The following is a 19,002-nucleotide window of genomic DNA, read 5'->3' as shown; positions in this document are numbered from 1 at the left end:
AGACCAGTGGCGGTATTTTGTAAGCATTCCTAAAACGGACGGAGGCGGTCCGTCCGTTTGAGTCGCACGCGATTGGTCGTGAGAGCCGTGACTAGCGCCGCGACGAATCGCGTGCTCACATTGATTAGTCACGTGCGACTCAAACGGACGGACCGCCTCCGTCCGTTTAGGAATGCTTACAAAATACCGCCACAGCTTGCAGGAGAGCAGGAGATGACGGGAGCGTTGCGACTGTAATCCTTGGCATGTCCATATAAGGTGCTATGCATCTGCTTGCATCACTGGAACACAGATACACACTACAAGATAAGTAGGCATTAACAAAAAAAGTTGATTGCACTATACTTAACTTTCAAGCAATTCAAATATGTGTCGTTTGAAAGATAAATCTCAAGGGGGGACAGTGTAAAGGGTGCCCCCCTCAACCTGAACACAAGGGGGGTCAGGACCCCCCTGACCCCCCTCCTCCGGGATTTACGCCGGTGCTACACGCATGCGGCAAACCGGAAAGACCCGGCGCACGGCCCGCGACGTATCCCGCCATCTGTCGCAAAAAGTGCACAACCACAGGGAGTCGTCTACCACACACCTTCCACCGTGGTCAAAAGTCTATCCAAAATCAATTTCTTCGAAATGCGCCGTAAAAACGGAAAATATAAAATTTCAAAAGCCTATAGGCCTACCTTTTTGGTCGGAAATACACCCAAAATCAATTTTATTGAAAGGTTACGAAACTGAAAATTTTCCAGAGGCTCCGAGAGGTTTGAGTCTACTCGTATCGCTCTATGGTATCGCTAGCTCGTGACTTCTCCCTTTTTTCCAATTTTTTTATTTTGTACATGTATGTATATGTAGTACGTCCACGCAAGACGGTCATACGCTGGTGCGGCTGTGCGACTGGGTTTTTTGTTTAGCTTTTCAGAAGATTGCAAGCTTTATGTAGTGATCAAACACCATGGCATTAAGGAAAGTCAAGGGCAATATCGAACGAATGTTCGACAAGAACTTGACGGACCTCGTCCGTGGTATTAGGAACAACAAGGAGAACGAGGTGAGACTGCCCAACTGCTGGGAGGCCTAGTCTATATTTCGGGGGCGTCAAGTTGCAGATAAGTGAGTGCACCGACCGCTGTCCATTATATGATGCGCCCTAACCAACCTCCATTGCGGCGATTTCGAAAAAGCTGTGTAGTTGGCACCGGCTTCACAGCTGCGCCGGAGACATTCCGCATGGATTGACATGTTTCGGTCCATCTTGCTATCCTTCACATTTGTGCTTTTTAGTTTCGTTTGATGCTCGTTAACTGTGCCATATTTTGTTACTGTGAAAAAACAGTGTGACGATGATATATTCTTTGGTGCACTCAACTTTTTGAATGTAAATATCCATTCCCCCACTTTACGGTGGCCAGAGTAAGCTTGCCAGAATATTTTTTTTCGCGAGTTCCGTAATCAGATTGCAAAATCCGCCTCTCATCCGAGTGCTGAAATTCTAAGCCATCCATTAATTGATCTGTGTGCTGAGTGCCTTTTTTGTTTGTTTGTTTTCAGACGAAATATATTTCACAATGCATCGACGAAATCAAGGAAGAGCTCCGACAGGAAAACATGTCTGTGAAGGCGAACGCTGTTGCAAAACTGGCTTATGTAAGGAAAGCATTTTCTTCACGTACAACTTATGCCACTGTCATACATTCTCCAAAGTATGTGTGTCTACTTATCTGTATCACAGGGCAAAGACACTTCAAGCAAAAAGCTGTGTCATAGATCACTGCTATGGGTAAGCCAAAAGGGTGTACACGAAACTGTTGCACAGTTTTGCAGTGTAAGCACAACAGCCTATTTTGTTGGTGTAAAAAAAAAAGAAAACAGGCACTTCTTCACAGAGCCATGCCAGTGTTTGAAACTTCTTTGCAGAAAGACCCCATACAGGCCTCATGTTGGGCAAGGAATCATGTTAACAGATGTAACATCGTGTGACAGAAAAGTAAGATCACACCAAGTGATTCGGGTGGGTGGTTTCCCAAAGGGCATAATTTTTTATCATCAGCATCAACAAAGAGTGTAATTGCCTTACAGCCATGTAGCGGGTACCTCGAGGCAGCTTTGCTAAAGGATGATGATTTGTGGCATAGTAGGCACCTCACAACTGTGTGCCTGCAGTAGAAAGAGGGGGCTCCATAAGCGTTCTACAGAACAGTGTTCCTGGAACCAGTTCCTTTTTAACGCGATAGCGTTAGAGAGCTCGTGTCGCAGAAATTCCGGTGTCGGTGACGGTGTCGCTATCGACGCTTGTGAGCGAAAAATTGTCCGTGATGAAAAATCGAGAAAGATGCAAATAAAATAAACAATAAAAATCTTCGGTCCCATTGAGGATCGAACCCGGGCCATTTGTGTGGCAAGCAGATGTCCTACCACAAAGCCACGATGTTACTGGTAACTGCTTTGGAAAAAAACACTACATAAATGCCATGTAGTGGAAGGAGTCTCCTTAATGCATTTTGTTTGGCAGGTGTCATGACGAAAATGAGCCCATTTGGCGTTTTGTAGGCGCATTGGCGAGGCCATCAAGCTACGTTTTTTGCGCGATGCCATGCTTCGAAAAAAAGCCGGGATAATGCAGCCATCGCCGCTAAAAACACACACGAACGTTCAAACAGCTCCAAAAATGGACAACTATGTCCATCTAGCGGAAAACATATCAAGCCAACGCCTGCTTTCTAGATGAGGCATTGATCAAGCAAAACAAACGTTAAATGTGCTGCCATCTGTGAGGCATTGTGAGAAATATATCTCGACTCTTGCACAGGGAAGTGCTTTAGATCGAAAACCTGTACCATTACTAAAGATACATCGCGCGCGTGTGTGTCTGTGTGTGTGTGTGTAGCAATACACATTAATAAGTATGCACTTAGTGGTTGAAGTGCGCACTAGGGGCCAGATTCCGCTATCACGTTCAACTCTTAAAGGCGAAGCTTAAAGGGGTACTGACACCTTTTTTCAAAGGCGAGTTTACTCTGCCATACAGATCTCCTGTATGCAGAGACGGCTCTGAGCAAGTGTGAAGCTACGTTGACAAGATATTTTATTTCATCGTCGGAAACAGCGCGAGCACATGGGACTAGAAAGACAGACAGGACTTTGCGCTGGTCCCGTGTGCGCATGCTGTTTCCGACGATGAAGCCATGCCAACAAGCTCAAGTTGACACCCTCCAAAAATATATTTTATTTCGATAACATAAGGTCAATTCTTCCATGGCGCACCTACCGACATCAACACTAGCTTGACGTCAGGCTACAGTATAATTCTGGTGACTTCACGCAGCAGTCTGGCTAGTTGTGATGACGTCAGATACCAAAACTTTCAAGATGGCCACTTGTGCGTCACCAAAACATTCAAAATGGCCGCTTGTGCGTCACCAACGGAGCCACGGTGCGGAGCGACCGTCGAAACGTCGCCACATATTGTGTGAGCACGTGATAAAAAGCTCATACCGTGTTGTGACGTCAGGGTACAGTAGGAACTGAAACTAGCTTTTAAAAACATACTGTAATTACTTTTTCAGGGTGCACTCGTGCTTAGCACTGCCTTTTCTAGGCTCTTGAGGGCTTGGCCTTTCATTTGACACTAAAAAATGACAACTGAAAATTTTCGTATCGGTACCCCTTTAAGGGTCCCCCAATTTTTGGAGGATTACCACGGTTCCGTTAACGGTTGGTGGAACTGGAACAGTACCTTGTTAGATTTGTGAAGGAATGGCAGAGGGAACGGCATTCCATCTGTATGTGTTCAACGGAGTCAGTCTGAAAGTGTATGAGCGGGCTGCAGCTCATCCGAGTTCTTTGTTCGCAACGAGCGTGGTTCTGCAACGGCATCTTTGGCTGAGCAGCACTGGCACTGTGGCGGAGGAAGGGAGGTTATGACAAACCGTGTTTCATGCTCCACTACAGGCCAGACGGATGGGGCAGCCACCAATCCCTAGCTGCTGTGCCATCTGCGAGAGATGCACCGATATTAAAATTTAGTTTCCAGCGGCCAGCTTGTGCTGGGAATAAGAGCACAAACAACGGAAAACCACACAATTAGAGGCGCTGTGTATCCAGTGTGTGCTCGTCTGTTCTCCAGGCGCTTGGCTACCAACTCGACATAGATTACGGTCATCTTGGCATCGCCATTGCTGTCCAGTGCAACCCTGCAGCCTTGTGCAAGCACGGCCGGACTATATGCAGCTCGCGCATGTTTCCCCTCCAGTCTGGCCATGTTCTGCTGTGGTGCCAACCGTAAATTACACCTTGCACTGATAGGATGCAAGCGCGCACTTACCAGTGGGATTGCGCTGCGCTCCACCGTGGCGTGCACTTGTGTTGTGGCCACAGCAGCTGAACTTGTGGCACCGCATGCACAGTTGCCGATGGACGTACGGCACAGCATGAGTAAACAGAAAACAACACCAGTGCTGTCAGCCAAAGTTCAAGTCTGTGTCCTCTCTTCTGTCCCCTCCTGTAGGTTGCGCTGATTTGCATTCATAATCATGTTGTACCAACACACCCACTCCTACAGTCCTCAAAGTTGAAGGCTGTGGCAGCATTCCCAGAAACATTGCGTGGGGAGCAGGTTTTGAAGCAGTGAGCTGCCACGCCAAACCTCTAGAGAGGAAAGCCAACCCGCAGAGCACCGCTGTCCAGGCCATGTGGCTGCAAATAATTGAAGCATTCTACTTGTTCTCAAGTGCAGTCTTGAATTCCTATGCTGTTATCCTGATTACATCTAAGTTTGCCTAAATTTTTTTAGTGATTTGCTTGCTCTCTTTAAAGGGATACTGAACAAAAATTTGAAAAAGCTACGAAAACACTTGCATTTGACTCGATCGACACGACTGTTCCTATACACAGCATTTATTTCACGTAATTTCGAGCAGTTGGCCGTATTTTTAGTGGATTGTGAGAGCGCGGCGGCTGCACGCCAGTGCGCTTGTCGACGGCCGTGACGTCGAATGCTCCAGCAAGAGGGGGCAACCGGCACGCTCTCTCCTGCCCTGCCACTTCCCTTTCTCCACCTCTCCTCTCAAGAACACCTTCCGGACCGTGAGAACACGTTTTGAGAGAGACGCGCGGCAGCGGGTGGCGGCTTGCGATGTCGATTGGTAAGCGATTTTGCAGCGAGCACGGTTGGCGAGTCAGTATCCGCCGAGTTTCGCGTCACTTCCTCTCTAGTTCGCGGCGCGGCCGCTAGACGCGCCAATTTGCGAAAAATGCATTAAATTCATTATTTCCTGCTAGTCTCTGGCTGAAATGAAGGTTGTTTCAGCAAATTTCAGCACCCAATCTTTCAGTTGGGCCATTTATCTCGGTGGCGAAAATTTTGTTCAGTATCCTTTTAAGACAAGTGTGGTCTTAGCCCTGACCATTGTATGATCACTGCTTTTCTTTTTTTGCTTTCTACATTTATGTCCTGCATTGCCATGTCCTGTATTGTGCTTGTCTTCTTGTGCAATATAAAATCTGCTTAATTCTTTGTATTTCTGACGTCGGCTTCGTACTGACACTTTGGCTGTAATCTCAGGTGATGAGAGTTAATCTGAATACTCGTTTCGTTTATTCGTTTATTAGTACCTCAAGGGTCCCGAGGCACATTACATGAGGGGTGGGCAAGAAAACATGATAGATAAAAAGAAAGCAAAAAAGCAGAAACAGCACCAACAATAACAAAAAAAAATTGAAAAACAGCAGTAGATCACATTTACAAGGATAAAATATGGCTTTTTACTGCAGTTTTAAATTGGGCCAACTGAGATGACATGGCGATGTGGGCAGGAAGGTCGTTCCAGTCTTGCGCTCCAATATGTGAACCATCATAATCCCCTGGATGGCCGAGTTCCACAATTTATCGATAGTGGTGTGCTAGTCCATGGAAGCCACTGCACGAGATTTCTTCACGCAGTAACTGAACTCTGCTTTTAATTTTTGTTGCAGCTCCAAATGTTGGGATATGACATCAGCTGGGCAGCTTTCAACATTATCGAAGTTATGAGCTCCACGAAGTTCACGTATAAGGTAGGCATATTTGTTTCCAGGCCTTTTTTAAATGTGGATGACCATTTGTTTGCTTGCATTATCCCTAGTTTTTGTGCCTTTTGGGAAGATAATCACATAGCGCATTTCCTCGCATATAACTCCCACTTTTTAAGCACATTTTCCCGTTTTTTGGTGCACGTTATATGCGAGGAAGTACAATATTTCTATGAGACTGTGCTTACTCTAATGCAGAGGTTGGAGAGCACGCAGGCCGCATGCCGCCCACGCACCTTTCGCTAGCGGCCCGGCCCGTGTATGACTCAGACTGCCTTCGTTGTATATTTTTCATGAGACACACCGTGCGGTTGCCATGTGTTGAATATAACTGGGCAAAATACTCTATATTTCAGAATAGGTGTCCGGATTTTAGTCATTCTTAAGACTGGTACCGATATGTTTCTTGGGTCCTGAGGCCCAATCACATACACACACACACACCTATATATGGGAAAGGCCTTTGTTGAAATTTCAAATGTCAACATTAGCCGACATTTTGTTCGAACTCCACCCACACCTTCCGCTTCAAGCTTCTTCACTGTCTCGGCCATTGCGGGACTGCGGCCCGCTAACTGAGGTGATCTTGAGACCCCTGTTCTAGTCGATGGCAATGAATTTTCATTGGACCAGGTAAGATTCTCATGTGTGGAATGTCCATGAATCACCCCAGTTGTCCTCCTCCTGTATTGAGTCGGCTTGTCAAGCGGCAATCACGTTGTGCCCCATAGTGCAGCTACTTATGCAAAGGTTGTGCTGGACATCCCTGAGCACCATGTTTGCAGGCGGGGGGTGTTTCATCAAAAGAATTGTCTTCTGTACAATCAACAAAGCACATTGGAGGTCCTCATTTGTGACTGAGTGGATACCTGAAGCACCATCTTGGGGAAGAAATCACAGCAGAGACCAGTTCTGAAAGGATAATGTCAATACCACTCTAGCTAGAGTGAACGTCTGTGTTGAAAAATCTGCCTCTTTTATTGGCAAGCACATTTCACAAAGTAAACTTTTTAAAAATTAATCGTTGCCTCTCTGGTTCAATGAACAACAGTCATGTCGTATAATAATTGAATAATTAACTACTGAACAATTTTATTCCTTTTGCAGCGAAGGGAAAGTGCAGGATATTGCTTAACTTCATTGCATGGTTGAAGCATCCATTCCTACAAATGGACGGAATTTCATTGCTGTAATGTTTTCACAGCAGCGTGTAGCACAAGTGAGTGAGAAGCTCTGAAGCGATGACAGAACCAGGGGTGTTGCTGGAGTGGACCCAGTGTCTCCGAGCTGAGCATGTCTTGTACCCTCTCCTCCTCCAAAGCAAACAGAAAGGCCAAGTGTGCAAAGAAAGGAGGGGCTGGCATGCCGAATCGGTCAAAAGGAAACAACAGGGAATGGTGTTTGGTGATTCGGATTGAAAGCATAGATGGACGGGAGGCATGTTTTTTGCTTTATTATGGTTGTTAAAAGTGGGTACCACCTGACAATGACAATTTCACGGTGATAAGAACGGTCAGAAATTCTTAGAAGAAAGGCTTAATTCTCACTGGTTTTCGTTGTGTATATACCATATCGGATGGATTCAAGAGCCCCCTTTGAAACAGTTATACCTATTGGCTGGAATGTATTCAACTTGTGAATATGGTATGACTCTCTGTATTGTCTGTCTCTCGGCAACTGGAAGTTTAACTGTAGCATGTAAAGTTTGAGATCTTCCAAGTTGTGACCTGCCACATTAAACTGCGATGTGATAGTTAAAAGTGATCTTATAGTCAAAAGCAGCAGAAGTGATTATGTCCATCGTATAAAATCTTGTTTTACCTGCACTAGTTCAAATGTTATCTACGTGACTGAATGTTCAAATTGTCACAAACAATGCATTGTTAAAACAGGACGTCCTATTAATATTAGATTAAATGGGCATCGTGCAAACATAGTGAAGGAATTACTGAAAGCAGTGGCACAGCACTTCATTGTGGCAAGTCACAGCTTCGACAATCTCATAGTTGACATACATTAGTCAAACTCCCCAGGAGGCAGAAAATATGAAGTCATTCACGAGTTTAATACCCTCCACCCAATAGACGTTTCAGAGAGGGTTCGTCCGATGTAATAGACACACAAGGACAACCGGTGAGAGAAGACAAGTCCACCTGTGGACTCCAGCAACACCCCAGGATTTTTCATCGCTTGGACACAACCAGCGGAATAAAAATCTTGCTGCTTCCTAGTGCTGCATGAAATCTGTCATGTCGGAAACTCTAAAACCATGCTTCTTCTGGCAAATAAATGTCGGTAAGGAAATTATTGTGACGCCAGCTGGGGTACCGCATGCACGATTTTCTCGGCTGAGGCACCACCGAATGTGAACAGACGAGCACCACCAATTCACAAGTTACTGACACATTGCGTTGTTGGTAACTTGTGAATGTCTAGACTGTTAATGAACACTTAGCTTGACTATGAATGCTGCCTTTACAGAGCAACAATTGCAAAGAAAACTAATACGTAAAAGGGCCGGCGTGTTAGAGCAAATACAATCTTTAAAGGAGTGGTGACACAAAAATTCGGACACGATTTGACTGTTGCATCACACTAATGGGTGCATATAGATGCCATCTGTACAATATCAGCCACAAATACAGCCTAAAAAGTATTTTAATTGAGTTTTAAAGTTTGTGAAAGTTCCGAATCTGAAATAGAAGCAAAAAGCGATGATGTCATCGAGCGGGGCCTTTTTGTAAACAACGTACGTCACGAGCTCTGGCCGGGTTACCAGAGGCGTGTACGAGATGGACAATGCTGGTGGCAAAACCTGATGATGCATAGCATAACCAGAGACCTACAAAATAACATTGCAGCGACTTACCCGCTTACTGACTCTCTGTAAAGCATGAGCAGTGAGATAATTTGCAACTCACAGTATTCTCATTGCTTTTTTTTTTTTTGCAACAAGAACAGCAACGCTACGGAGAAAACCGAAAAAAAAATGATTGTAGTTGGACAAAAAGCCACAAGATGTCGCTACCTCCTCCGCGGCTGCTGCTACTGTTGCAGGTGTCAACAGCTCCGGTAACCAGGTATCCAAACTAAAGCTCTCTCCTGCCAGGATCGTATGGCATAGTGGACAGATAACTGCTTTGGCGTTCCAACGTGCGTACGTGGGATTGGTATGCCTTGAGAACGCAGCGTTGCCCAATCTAAATACGAGTCAGTAAAGGGTACATCACGTCACTTGCATGTTACACATAAACACTGTTACAGAGCGCCAATGTTGTGATTTCACTGCTTCCTCCGTCACTTCTCAACCTGCTACTTTACAAATGATCGAAGCGAAAATGTTTCAGCACATCTAAGGCTGCGGCTGCTCCAAGCCTCACGGAAAAAGTCGTCTCACTTAGACGATGACGACAAGAACAAAATCGCAGCCACCGGCGAGATTCGCAAAGTGAATCGAGCTTTTCTACTGATTTTTACGCTCCTCCCGGCTCTTTCGTCTATCGCCGCACTAGATAAGCAACGTTGTTTGACAATTGAGGAAACAAGCACTCGCAACGCTCAGCACAGCAAACGAAACAGCAGCGCTGACAACATGGCAGAAGCTGGCCAGTGATGTCACTGGCTCTCGTGGACACCTGATAGTATTGGTTAACGAGTAGGCCGACTGTGTCACGGGGCCACCAAGTGCTCTTCAAAATCGAAACTGCCTCCGGTCAATTAAACATTCATCTCGTGCTGGGGCTAATGAGTTTTGTTGCCACTATTAACGAGTCAGTAGCCACTGATTAAGAGCAAAAAACAGAGATTCACAAGTTTTCTGTCACCACTCCTTTAAAAAAATACATTGTAGTAATGAACTCTTGCATGCCTCTTGGTCCTGTTGCTGTTTCCGTCTTGGTGAAAAGGTGATGTGGACAAGCGCATACCTGCCAAGTCTCCCGAATTGTCCGGGAGACTCCCGAATTTGGACCTAATCTCCCGATCGTACGAATGTCATCTCGAATCTCCCGAAAATCTGGCCACCACAGCAGAGGCGGGTTTTTTTTCTCTGTTTCTTTAAAATCATGCGCATACGTCAGCCTTTCCTGCTGTGGTGGTGCTGCGGAAGAGCACTCGCCACCACACTTCTATTTCATTGTAACCATATCGCAGAGTACCGCTGAGTACATTCTAGGCACTGCGCATCTGGGCGAAGGCTGGCCGGCTGGCCGTGAGAAGCGCTGGCCACCGTACAGAAAGAAGGCGAGGGAAAAGGTGCAGTCTCAACGGAAAAAGATTGCCAAAAGTGCACGGGGGCTGGAGCCGCGGCGCTGCACGAGCGCTCCGATAACGAGACTGTCGAGCACATTCCATTTTTCAAAGGAGGGGTGGCCGGCAGACCAGTGGTAATTAAGCGGCCCCCATTGTGCTTTGCACTGTCGATATCGGCGTGCTTAGGAGAAACGGCGCCGCGTGTCGCAATCTTGCCGCTATGGCCACCGTTCAGTTCATTTGCGGCAATCGTTTTCGTTAAGCCTAGCTGGAACTTTTGAGTCTCCATCTTGGCCCCCGCATTTTGTACGCTACGCCGTCTGCCGTGGGGGTTGCGTGTTTTCAGAGTTCAGTTAGAAGGTTGACGACGGCGTCAAAATCAAAGTACTTGCAAGTTTTTCTGGACTCGTACACTGCTGGGTTTCCGTGCTTTGTGACTTCGCGGAAAGGTGACAAGTACAGATTCTGTACCACGTGCGCCTGTGAATTGCCTTGGTGCTTTCACAGGTAAAGAAGTTTGGTTCAAGCAGCTCAAAACAAACATATATTCCTTTCTGATGTCTGTCTCCAGTCTCAGTAATTTCCGCTATGCAAAAAGAACCCCCCCCTTTCCCCACTGCGGTCTCCCGAATTTTCATGCTGTGAGGTTGGCAGGTATGCAAGCGTAGCCTCGCCACTGTGAGTAGTTTGGTCGGAATAAACGAAAGCACACGCAACAGGCCTTCTTGAGCCTCTTCTCTATGCATCTGAACAGCAAGCGTAGATTTATCGCAATTATGTTGCTGGGATGTTCGAGATGTGCGAACAAATAAATAAATAGGATTTGAACTCAGCACATTAAACAGAGAAGCTTGGTGCCATTAGCTGTGCTGGCGGAATAGAACGTTGCTAAGAATTGACCGTGTACAAGCCAGTGCATTGTGACGCCTGTTCTCGATACTGAGGGCTGGCACCAGCATTGTGAAATGTTTTGCCATTCCTTCCACCCAGAATGAACTTGCTTGTGTTCTCCACCCAGCTTGACAACTATGCCAAAGGAGCGCACCACTGCTCCTTGTTATTGCTGTCACGCTAAACTTCCATTGTCTTTTTTACAGCACTGAACAGGGTGGTTAACGTCACCGACATGTTTTAAGTGTATGCTCTTCTCTTCATGGCTGAGGATAACATTGTTGTGAGCACAGATATCATGCGTGCCATCAAGTTTTGTGCTCTCACCAGAAAAGCTTCACCTGGAGTGCGAGTGTGAAGGCACCAAATGTAAACAGTGCTAGCAGTAAAGCAAAGTGTAAATCTATACGATGCAAGAAATCAGTTTTGGAATGAAGCAAAGGCATGCATTGGAATGTCTACAAAGTTGACCTCTCTCCAGGCTTCCCACAAGCCCTGTTGCCACCCAATGCTGTCTAGTAGGCTCGCGAGACGTTGCCTTCAGAGAATATCAACACTGTGTCGCAAAATGGAAAGGTTAGGAAAATTCGATGCAAGCCCTTTAGGAAAAAAATTGTGAAGGTCACGAGGAATTTGATCAATACGAATAATAACACATGCACATTTCTGGTGTGCAGCGTATTGGTTACCTGGCTGCATCACAGAGCTTCCACGAAGGCACAGATGTCCTCATGCTCACCACCAACATGATTCGCAAAGTAAGCTGCTTCTGTACATCCTACGCATTGCCCAGTGGCTGCTGGGGGCCTTCCTTTAAATGCAAGCTCTGTGTTTGGCAGGACCTGAACAGTCAGAGCATGTATGACTCGGGCACAGCCATGAGTGGCCTGGCCTGCTTTGTGACAGCCGACCTGGCGCGGGACTTGGCCAACGACGTGATGACGCTGGTGAGGGCCACTGAATTTCATTGACGTCTATCGGGTGTTTTCTCAAGCCCACGTAGGCCAGAAAGAAAAGTGCTGGCTCATTGTAGAACCAAATGTTTGCTACTAGTTCCAATTCAGTAAATTGCACCAACAACTGTATGTCTGTGTGCATTATGGGTGCATTGTGCATACATAGAGCAGATGAATGGTTTCCATGCAACCAGTACTGGTCCAGCTATGGCTGTTGTGCCATTTTGCTACAATTCCATTTGCCTGCACCTTGCTGCGCCCATCAAAGTGCAGCTTGTGCCAACTGTTCACTGTCCCACCTGCATGCATGTGTTTGTGGCCTAAAATATTCTTGGTCTGGCAACAAGCACACCTACAGCCATAGAGTTTCCTACACTTACCCAGAGGGAAAAGTGGCGCTGCGAGTTGTTGGATGCATAGGAATGCCGGGACATGTGAGCTTCGAACTTGACTCGGATTCATATCCTTCACGTAGAGTAGAGCCCAGACACCTCGAAGACGCGTCTGGCTTCAATGCGTTCCTTGTGTCGAAATGGTTGATTTCTATTTGTTTTTTATTATTGCAGAAAAACGAGTTTTATTTAACATTAGAAACCTCTTCATCGATGTATAGTTTTACGAAGCGTAAAAAGTAACCAACGGCCGCTAAACTTGGCAGGCAGACAACAAAGGCAGCGCTCCCTCTGCCACTGTTCGTCGTCTGTTTCTCTCTTTCGCCGTTTGGTTATGCCGTCAAGGTGAGTGGACGTTTATTTTAAAATATAATACGCGTAAATGACATCCGCTTATAAAAGGTTTGTTTTAGAGAAGCTTTATTTGCGCAGTCGTACCGCTTTTGAGCCGAAGCCTCGCTCAACACCAGTCAACACAAGCCTCGCAGACACATATACCGTCATTCCCAGTGCTCCAATGGCGCCCCTTAAGAAATTCGCATAGACGGTGGCGCCAGATTTCCCTCTAGTCATTTTTGTAAGAAACTCTATGCCTACAGCATTTCCACGATTGCCATGAAAGCCCTCTCTTTTCCAGCAGTGCATTTTTTGCTCATTCTTGTGCAGTTGGCCTAACCAAAATTTCATGTGTGTGCGGCCTTTGTTATTGGCAGTTTGGCATGGTTGCAATAATAGATAGAGAAGGGATTCTTCAAGAATTTCAGCCATTCTTCGCTACCACTTTAAGTGCTGCACGCTGTAGACAATATTTTTATGCAACTGTACATTGGATGTGAAAAAGCTTGATCATTTAAAAAAAAAGTTCATGCCAGTTGCACTGCGCAATGTTTTTGATATAGCAGTCATAGCACAGAGCCTAAATGCCCATGTAGCCTGCATCTAGCACAAAGTGGTGCTGCAGCCGTTGGCATGCATCGGATTGCTCGTCATGCGTTCGGATTATGCAAAGAACACGTTTTGCTGGCAAACCAGTGTGTACAAACTGTCCTAGGCAATATGTAATAAAAACCAAGCTATGCATGACTGTGCTCACGTGTTCATCGTAAAATGCCGTTTAAACTGCCCATATTCTAATCAGTTGGCAAAAAGAGGCCAAGCAAATTGCTCCGAACAGATTCACTCTGATTGGTTACAAACTACACCACCCGTCACAATCGGCAGTGGAAGTGCAGCACTAGCTTCACTTGTGTCACGATTGACTAGGGCTGTGCGAATAGTGAATTTCAGAACCAGATTGAATGAATAAAGACTTGGAATAGTAAGGTGACCATTTTCAAGGCAGCCCTAGAATTCCACAAAATTTTATTTGAAAGAATTATGGGCGTGCTTTAGCAACAAATTTTAGAAGCTGTAAGATGAACTATTAGAGCAGTGACTTCAGTGTTGCTGTTTTAAGCAGGAATGCTTTTGCGTGTGGATGTAAAACCTTAAGCATGCCCAGCCCACTTTATGATGTAAAACCTTGGGCTGTGTGCATATTGGCATTTGAATGACTAAAACAACAAAAATGACTATTATTTACATTTCTCAGGGGTGGGGTGTTTATCGACCTTGTGGCTCAATGTGTGCCTGCCTCTTGCAGCTCACATCCACCAAGCCTTACCTGCGCAAGAAAGCGGTGCTGCTCATGTACAAGATTTTCCTCCGATTCCCAGATGCCCTGAGGCCAGCATTTCCACGGCTGAAAGAAAAACTAGAGGACCCAGACCCAGGCAAACCATTCCCTTCCTTTTAACAATGCCTTGTAGGATCTCACCTTTGTAGATAGTTATAAAACGAGCTTACTTTCAGAAGCATTTTTCAAGGCCTTCAAGTATGAGCATTGTCTTCATTGGGAGCTCTTTAAAAGTGCTGGCAGCCAAGCTCTCGGAAACCCACGAAAACCAATTGAGAGATGCGGCTGAAGCAGTGTGGAGTAACACACACAACAGTTCTGTCAAGGACTTGCTCATTTCTCGCCAGGGCTCCAGTTTGGCTGAGTTGCATGAGTACTTGGTGCATTTTTTCCTACACCAGCTAGTAGCCAAATCCAGATTGCACATCAAGAGCTTTCAATTATGTCTTTTAAGGTGTGTGCTGGCATGTGTGATCTTGGATGTGTGTCAGTGCTGTAACTGGCCCAGTATTAGTACATACTAGTGTTTAAAGAACACACATGCACATAGTATGCTGGGTGCCACATCACATGAATGTAGGAGAAAATGAGGAGCAGGAATCCATTGGTTGGGACCAGAAAACATAAAGCACTTCTTGGGCTTTTTAGCATTGCAGGCACATGTACTTTTATCATGATGACACACATTTTGCAGGGTCATGAAAAATATTCGTGTGAGTCAAAATTCGTATCACTGAAAAACATGGAAATACTAGTGTACCAGCCAAGTAACTAACACTGCCGTATGACTTCATGGCTATTCGTGCTGCGAGGCACTGACGAAAGGACAGTGGAAAAAAAGTCAGTTTCGCCGTAAGGGCGAAGCAGTGAATGTGATAGCAAGAAATTGAAATGTCACACGAAGAACGAGAAGCAGCTCGATACTTGCAGCGCACCGCTGAAGCACAAAGAAGGACACCCTAAAAGAATGCACAGGCATGCACGGGGCAAACATGAACTAACAGCTGTCACAGTTGTTACGTCTATGTGCTTGAGCAACGCGCTGCAACTGTCGACAATGGAGAATCAGACGCTCTTAGATATTACTTTTTCTTTTAAACTGTGGCGCATGGAGTGACCCCCTGCATCTCCAGCCACACGGCGGCATCCGATGCAAGGTGTGCCATCCACTTTTTCGTGCGCGTCTCAAGGGCAGTTTTCAAATTGAAAGAAAATTAGGAGTGTTGCGTGATAGAAAACACGCTCCTCCGAGATTTGTTTACCACCAGTGGCACATGGTGTATATAAATAGCTCGCCGTTATTTCGCCGGCGCATACATGGAGTGTGGTTGAGTTGTCTAACGCAGTGCACTGGGGAGCGAGGGGTTGCTGGTTCGAATCTGTGGACGGGTACTTCAGAATTTTTTTCTTCTGCTTTATTTTTCTTTGTGCCTTTTTATATATATACATATATATACATATCCGGGGCGTGACGGCGATGGCAAAAATCAACCGAGAGTGTCCATATAATTGCTATCACTATAAAAGGCTGTGTAGACACGTGTGTCTTTTTTCATTGTCCTTTCAACAGTTTGTGGCAGCGAGAACAGCCATTTAGTATGCCAAATTAGTGTGCTACTATTGTGCATAGTGTGTGACAAAAAAAAGCTGGCATGTGTTTCTCCAGTCGAACATGGATATATCGAACTCGAAGGAGATCGCGAATTAGTTCAATATATGAAAAATTCGATATAAAAAAATACAGGTCCCGAGACCTTACCAGTGGCGGACGATCACCTACAATCGGCGCATTCAAAAATGACGACTAATTCCGTACACACGATGCAACAGAATGTTTTATTTGTGTGAAAAAAAATCGCTTATCTTAGCTGTCCAGGTGCGACAGCCCGGTTTCCTCCGTGTCGGCACAACAACGGCGAATCAAGCCGAACGCTGCCGCCACTTCAGCGGCGGAGTACTCGCGTGTAGCCGCCGCCTCATGCAGACGATCTTCGTCGCCACTTGAGCTGTCGGCCTGGGCATCCTGGGTCCCTGCGACCGCAGCTACTATGTCCTCGTCAGCGATGCTCGCAACAGCCTGAACATTGCAGTCCGCTTCCACAAAATCGTCCGCAGACACTTCGGGTGGTACGGCAGCCGGGAAGAAGGACGACAACTCGCGAAACGCGTCGTCTATGCGCTCGTCATCGCAGGAGCGCGCACACGACAGGCTCCTGATGTTCGCTGCTCTGCCGCCTTTGCCTTGATATCTGCCTTGTTCTTCAACAAGGTGCTCAGTGGGCTCCGTGGTATCCCGATGCCGCCCGCCACCGCCAAACTTTTTTCGCCCGCCTCAACACGCTGTATGGCTTTCAACTTCGTCGCAAATTCAAGGTTCTTACGCTTCTTGATGCTGGCCATTGCTACACGGGAAGTCGAAAATTTAAGCAGTCCGCAGCACCTTTGCACAGCACGCATGCAAAAGAGGAATGCGGTGGTATGCAACAACTCACGGAAGTGGACTCCGCCAACAAAGCGCTCGCGGTCAGTCGCGATGGCGGCGATGGCTACCCGGGCTACCTGCGAGGGCAGCAGCAATGTACGAAAGGCGCGAGCCGTGGTTGGCTGAGGAAATACGAAAGGTGCGGGCTGTGGTTGGCTGATCAAAACTCACAAAACAGCGACAAAAAAAGAAAAGAAAAGGTGAAAGGAGGAAGCCGCCGGCTCCTTCGTTCCTGCTCTCCGAGCCGACGGTAACGTGGAGAAAGCATGAGAAAGAGAGAGAGAGAAGAAAAAAGAAAGCCGTTCCACAAGTTGGAGAATGCGCCCAACAGGAGTACGGTGTGAGCCCTCTCGCCCTCAAGTTTTTCGAGTGTATCGGGTGTCGGCGGAGGCGCGGTGCCGCGAAGGTCGCGGGGCACAGCGAGTGCCGAAGCGCGCCTTCCAGCTCGCGCGGTGTTCGATATATCCAATGGCGGGTAAAAATACCGTTCGATATAAACGTGCGAATTTCTATACTTTTACATAGGATTTTCAAGGGGATAATTTACGAGTTTGATATAGGCGAAAATTCGATATATGTGGGTTCCATATATCCGTGTTCGACTGTATTTGCTTTTGCTTTTCAGGGCTGCAGCAATGTCACAGACTGCTCTGAATTATTTCCAGCAGTTTCTAGATGTCAGTGATCATACTGGTACTCATAAATATATGGTGCGTGCATGTGTGTGCAATAAAGGGACGAAAAGTGCTGTGTCCTGTGACAGCTAGTAGCCCCTTTGCAATTGTGGTATGCTTTTCTGTGTGACATCTGGGTATTATGACGAAAGTGACTTAAGCATACTGCACGCAATGAGCCAAGGCCAGAAAATTTTATATCCGCTGTCCTTTGTCATTATCTTCTTTTCAGGGTGAGGTTGGGGCTGATATTCTGGAGATTTACGACTTTGCTCACAAAATTGGTAGTTTGCCAGGCAAATAGAGTGAGTTGGCAGGTATGCGTTTCCCTGCAATTGTGCACGTTGACGTTGCGAGGCTTAGCTCTTACGCCAAGTCGAGCCACTTCCTCTTTGAGTCCTCGTCTGCCTTTTGTCCGATTGTGAGGCATGGCTTATTTCGATGTGAAGAGCAGGCACACAGAACAACAACACGGCCTCGAGCACAGCAGCATGTGCCTTGCAAGAAAAAAAAGGAATGCTCCAGGCGAATGCCATCTGTAATCTAAAAGTGAAGGCATACGAAGGTGAATTGGTGTACTGTCTCTACGACTCGTTAGCTCGAGTCGTGAAACATCCAAAGGTGAAACAGAGCCGGTGATTAAAACAAAGCAAACTTATTTATTGGTGCACCAAAATAGGAAACGTCCACGCAGCTCAAATGGTTTGCTGGCGAATGACGCTCTGCCGACTCCGCTGGGCTCTCCTCCTCGCGCCACAAGCACACACAGAGAAAAACAACCACTGACGCTGGTTCGCTTGTTTCATGGCCCATTCAGTCAGTGTTCCAAGGCCACGGACCCGGGGGCCGTATGCTACACGCGTGGCTGTTCCCAGTGCTCGGATCTCCAAAAGGAAAACTGTCCGCGACAATTGGGGCCTTCAAAATTCATGTGAACCATCTCGGAGGTTACGATGTGCATTTGATGGGCAATGCTGACAATCAGCCAAAACGGCTCGCGCTAGATTTTCTTGTGCCCACATCTCATTGGGCAGCACCTTTTTATATCTGTGGAGCAGCGTAAATTTTGTATCAAAGGTTGGAAGTGAAAATCAGTTTCGAGCAACCATACTCTAATAAATTCTACTGTAACTAAGTACGACCGATTGCGTATCCCACTGGTACGACACATACATGTCAAGGTTTTCCTTTGCCTTGCTTTGTAATACGCAATGTGTGTTCAATTGCAGGTATAAATGAGGTCACATTTCCCGCCAATAAACTGTTGTTAGTTTGTGCTTTGTCCTTTTTGTGCCCCTGTTTTCTGTACGCCACAGCCCACATCAAGACGAATCACCAACAAGCCCAAGTTGAAACCCTGTAGAATGTTTGGCTTGGTCCAACTTGCTGCCTGAGTGCGGACAACAATGGAGAGCAAGGAATGTTTTCAACATTGCAAGTTCTCTACTGCATGCAGTGCAATAATGTTTAGCCCACAGGAGCTGCACATAAAGAACAAAACTGATTATGAACATGATGATGATGATGAACAAAACCTGATTATGGTGAAAAATGTTTGCAGAAGTAGGTTTAATTGGAGCTCTGGGTTTTATCCCAAAGACACAATTTCAAT

General features: G+C 46.3%; 1 protein-coding gene across 4 annotated transcripts in view; it reads left to right on the top strand.

Moving 5' to 3' along the window:
* The first annotated feature begins 822 nt into the window (after positions 1 to 822).
* The window catches only part of LOC119404600 (AP-3 complex subunit delta-1), a 150,393-nt gene continuing 132,213 nt past the window's right edge, over positions 823 to 19,002 (top strand). For all 4 annotated transcript variants that reach the window (XM_037671155.2, XM_037671154.2, XM_037671153.2 and 1 more), the window contains exons 1-6: positions 823 to 1,051; positions 1,552 to 1,647; positions 5,974 to 6,054; positions 11,889 to 11,969; positions 12,051 to 12,158; positions 14,202 to 14,331. In XM_037671155.2, coding sequence (XP_037527083.1) covers positions 956 to 1,051; positions 1,552 to 1,647; positions 5,974 to 6,054; positions 11,889 to 11,969; positions 12,051 to 12,158; positions 14,202 to 14,331 — 592 coding nt within the window. In that variant the 5' untranslated portion in view covers positions 823 to 955. The remainder of the gene's footprint in view (positions 1,052 to 1,551; positions 1,648 to 5,973; positions 6,055 to 11,888; positions 11,970 to 12,050; positions 12,159 to 14,201; positions 14,332 to 19,002) is intronic.

Source organism: Rhipicephalus sanguineus, chromosome 9, assembly GCF_013339695.2.
Source record: "Rhipicephalus sanguineus isolate Rsan-2018 chromosome 9, BIME_Rsan_1.4, whole genome shotgun sequence".
NCBI lineage: Eukaryota > Metazoa > Arthropoda > Arachnida > Ixodida > Ixodidae > Rhipicephalus > Rhipicephalus sanguineus.
Note: the sequence above shows the minus strand (reverse complement) of the source record. Positions and strands in the feature narration are given on the sequence as shown.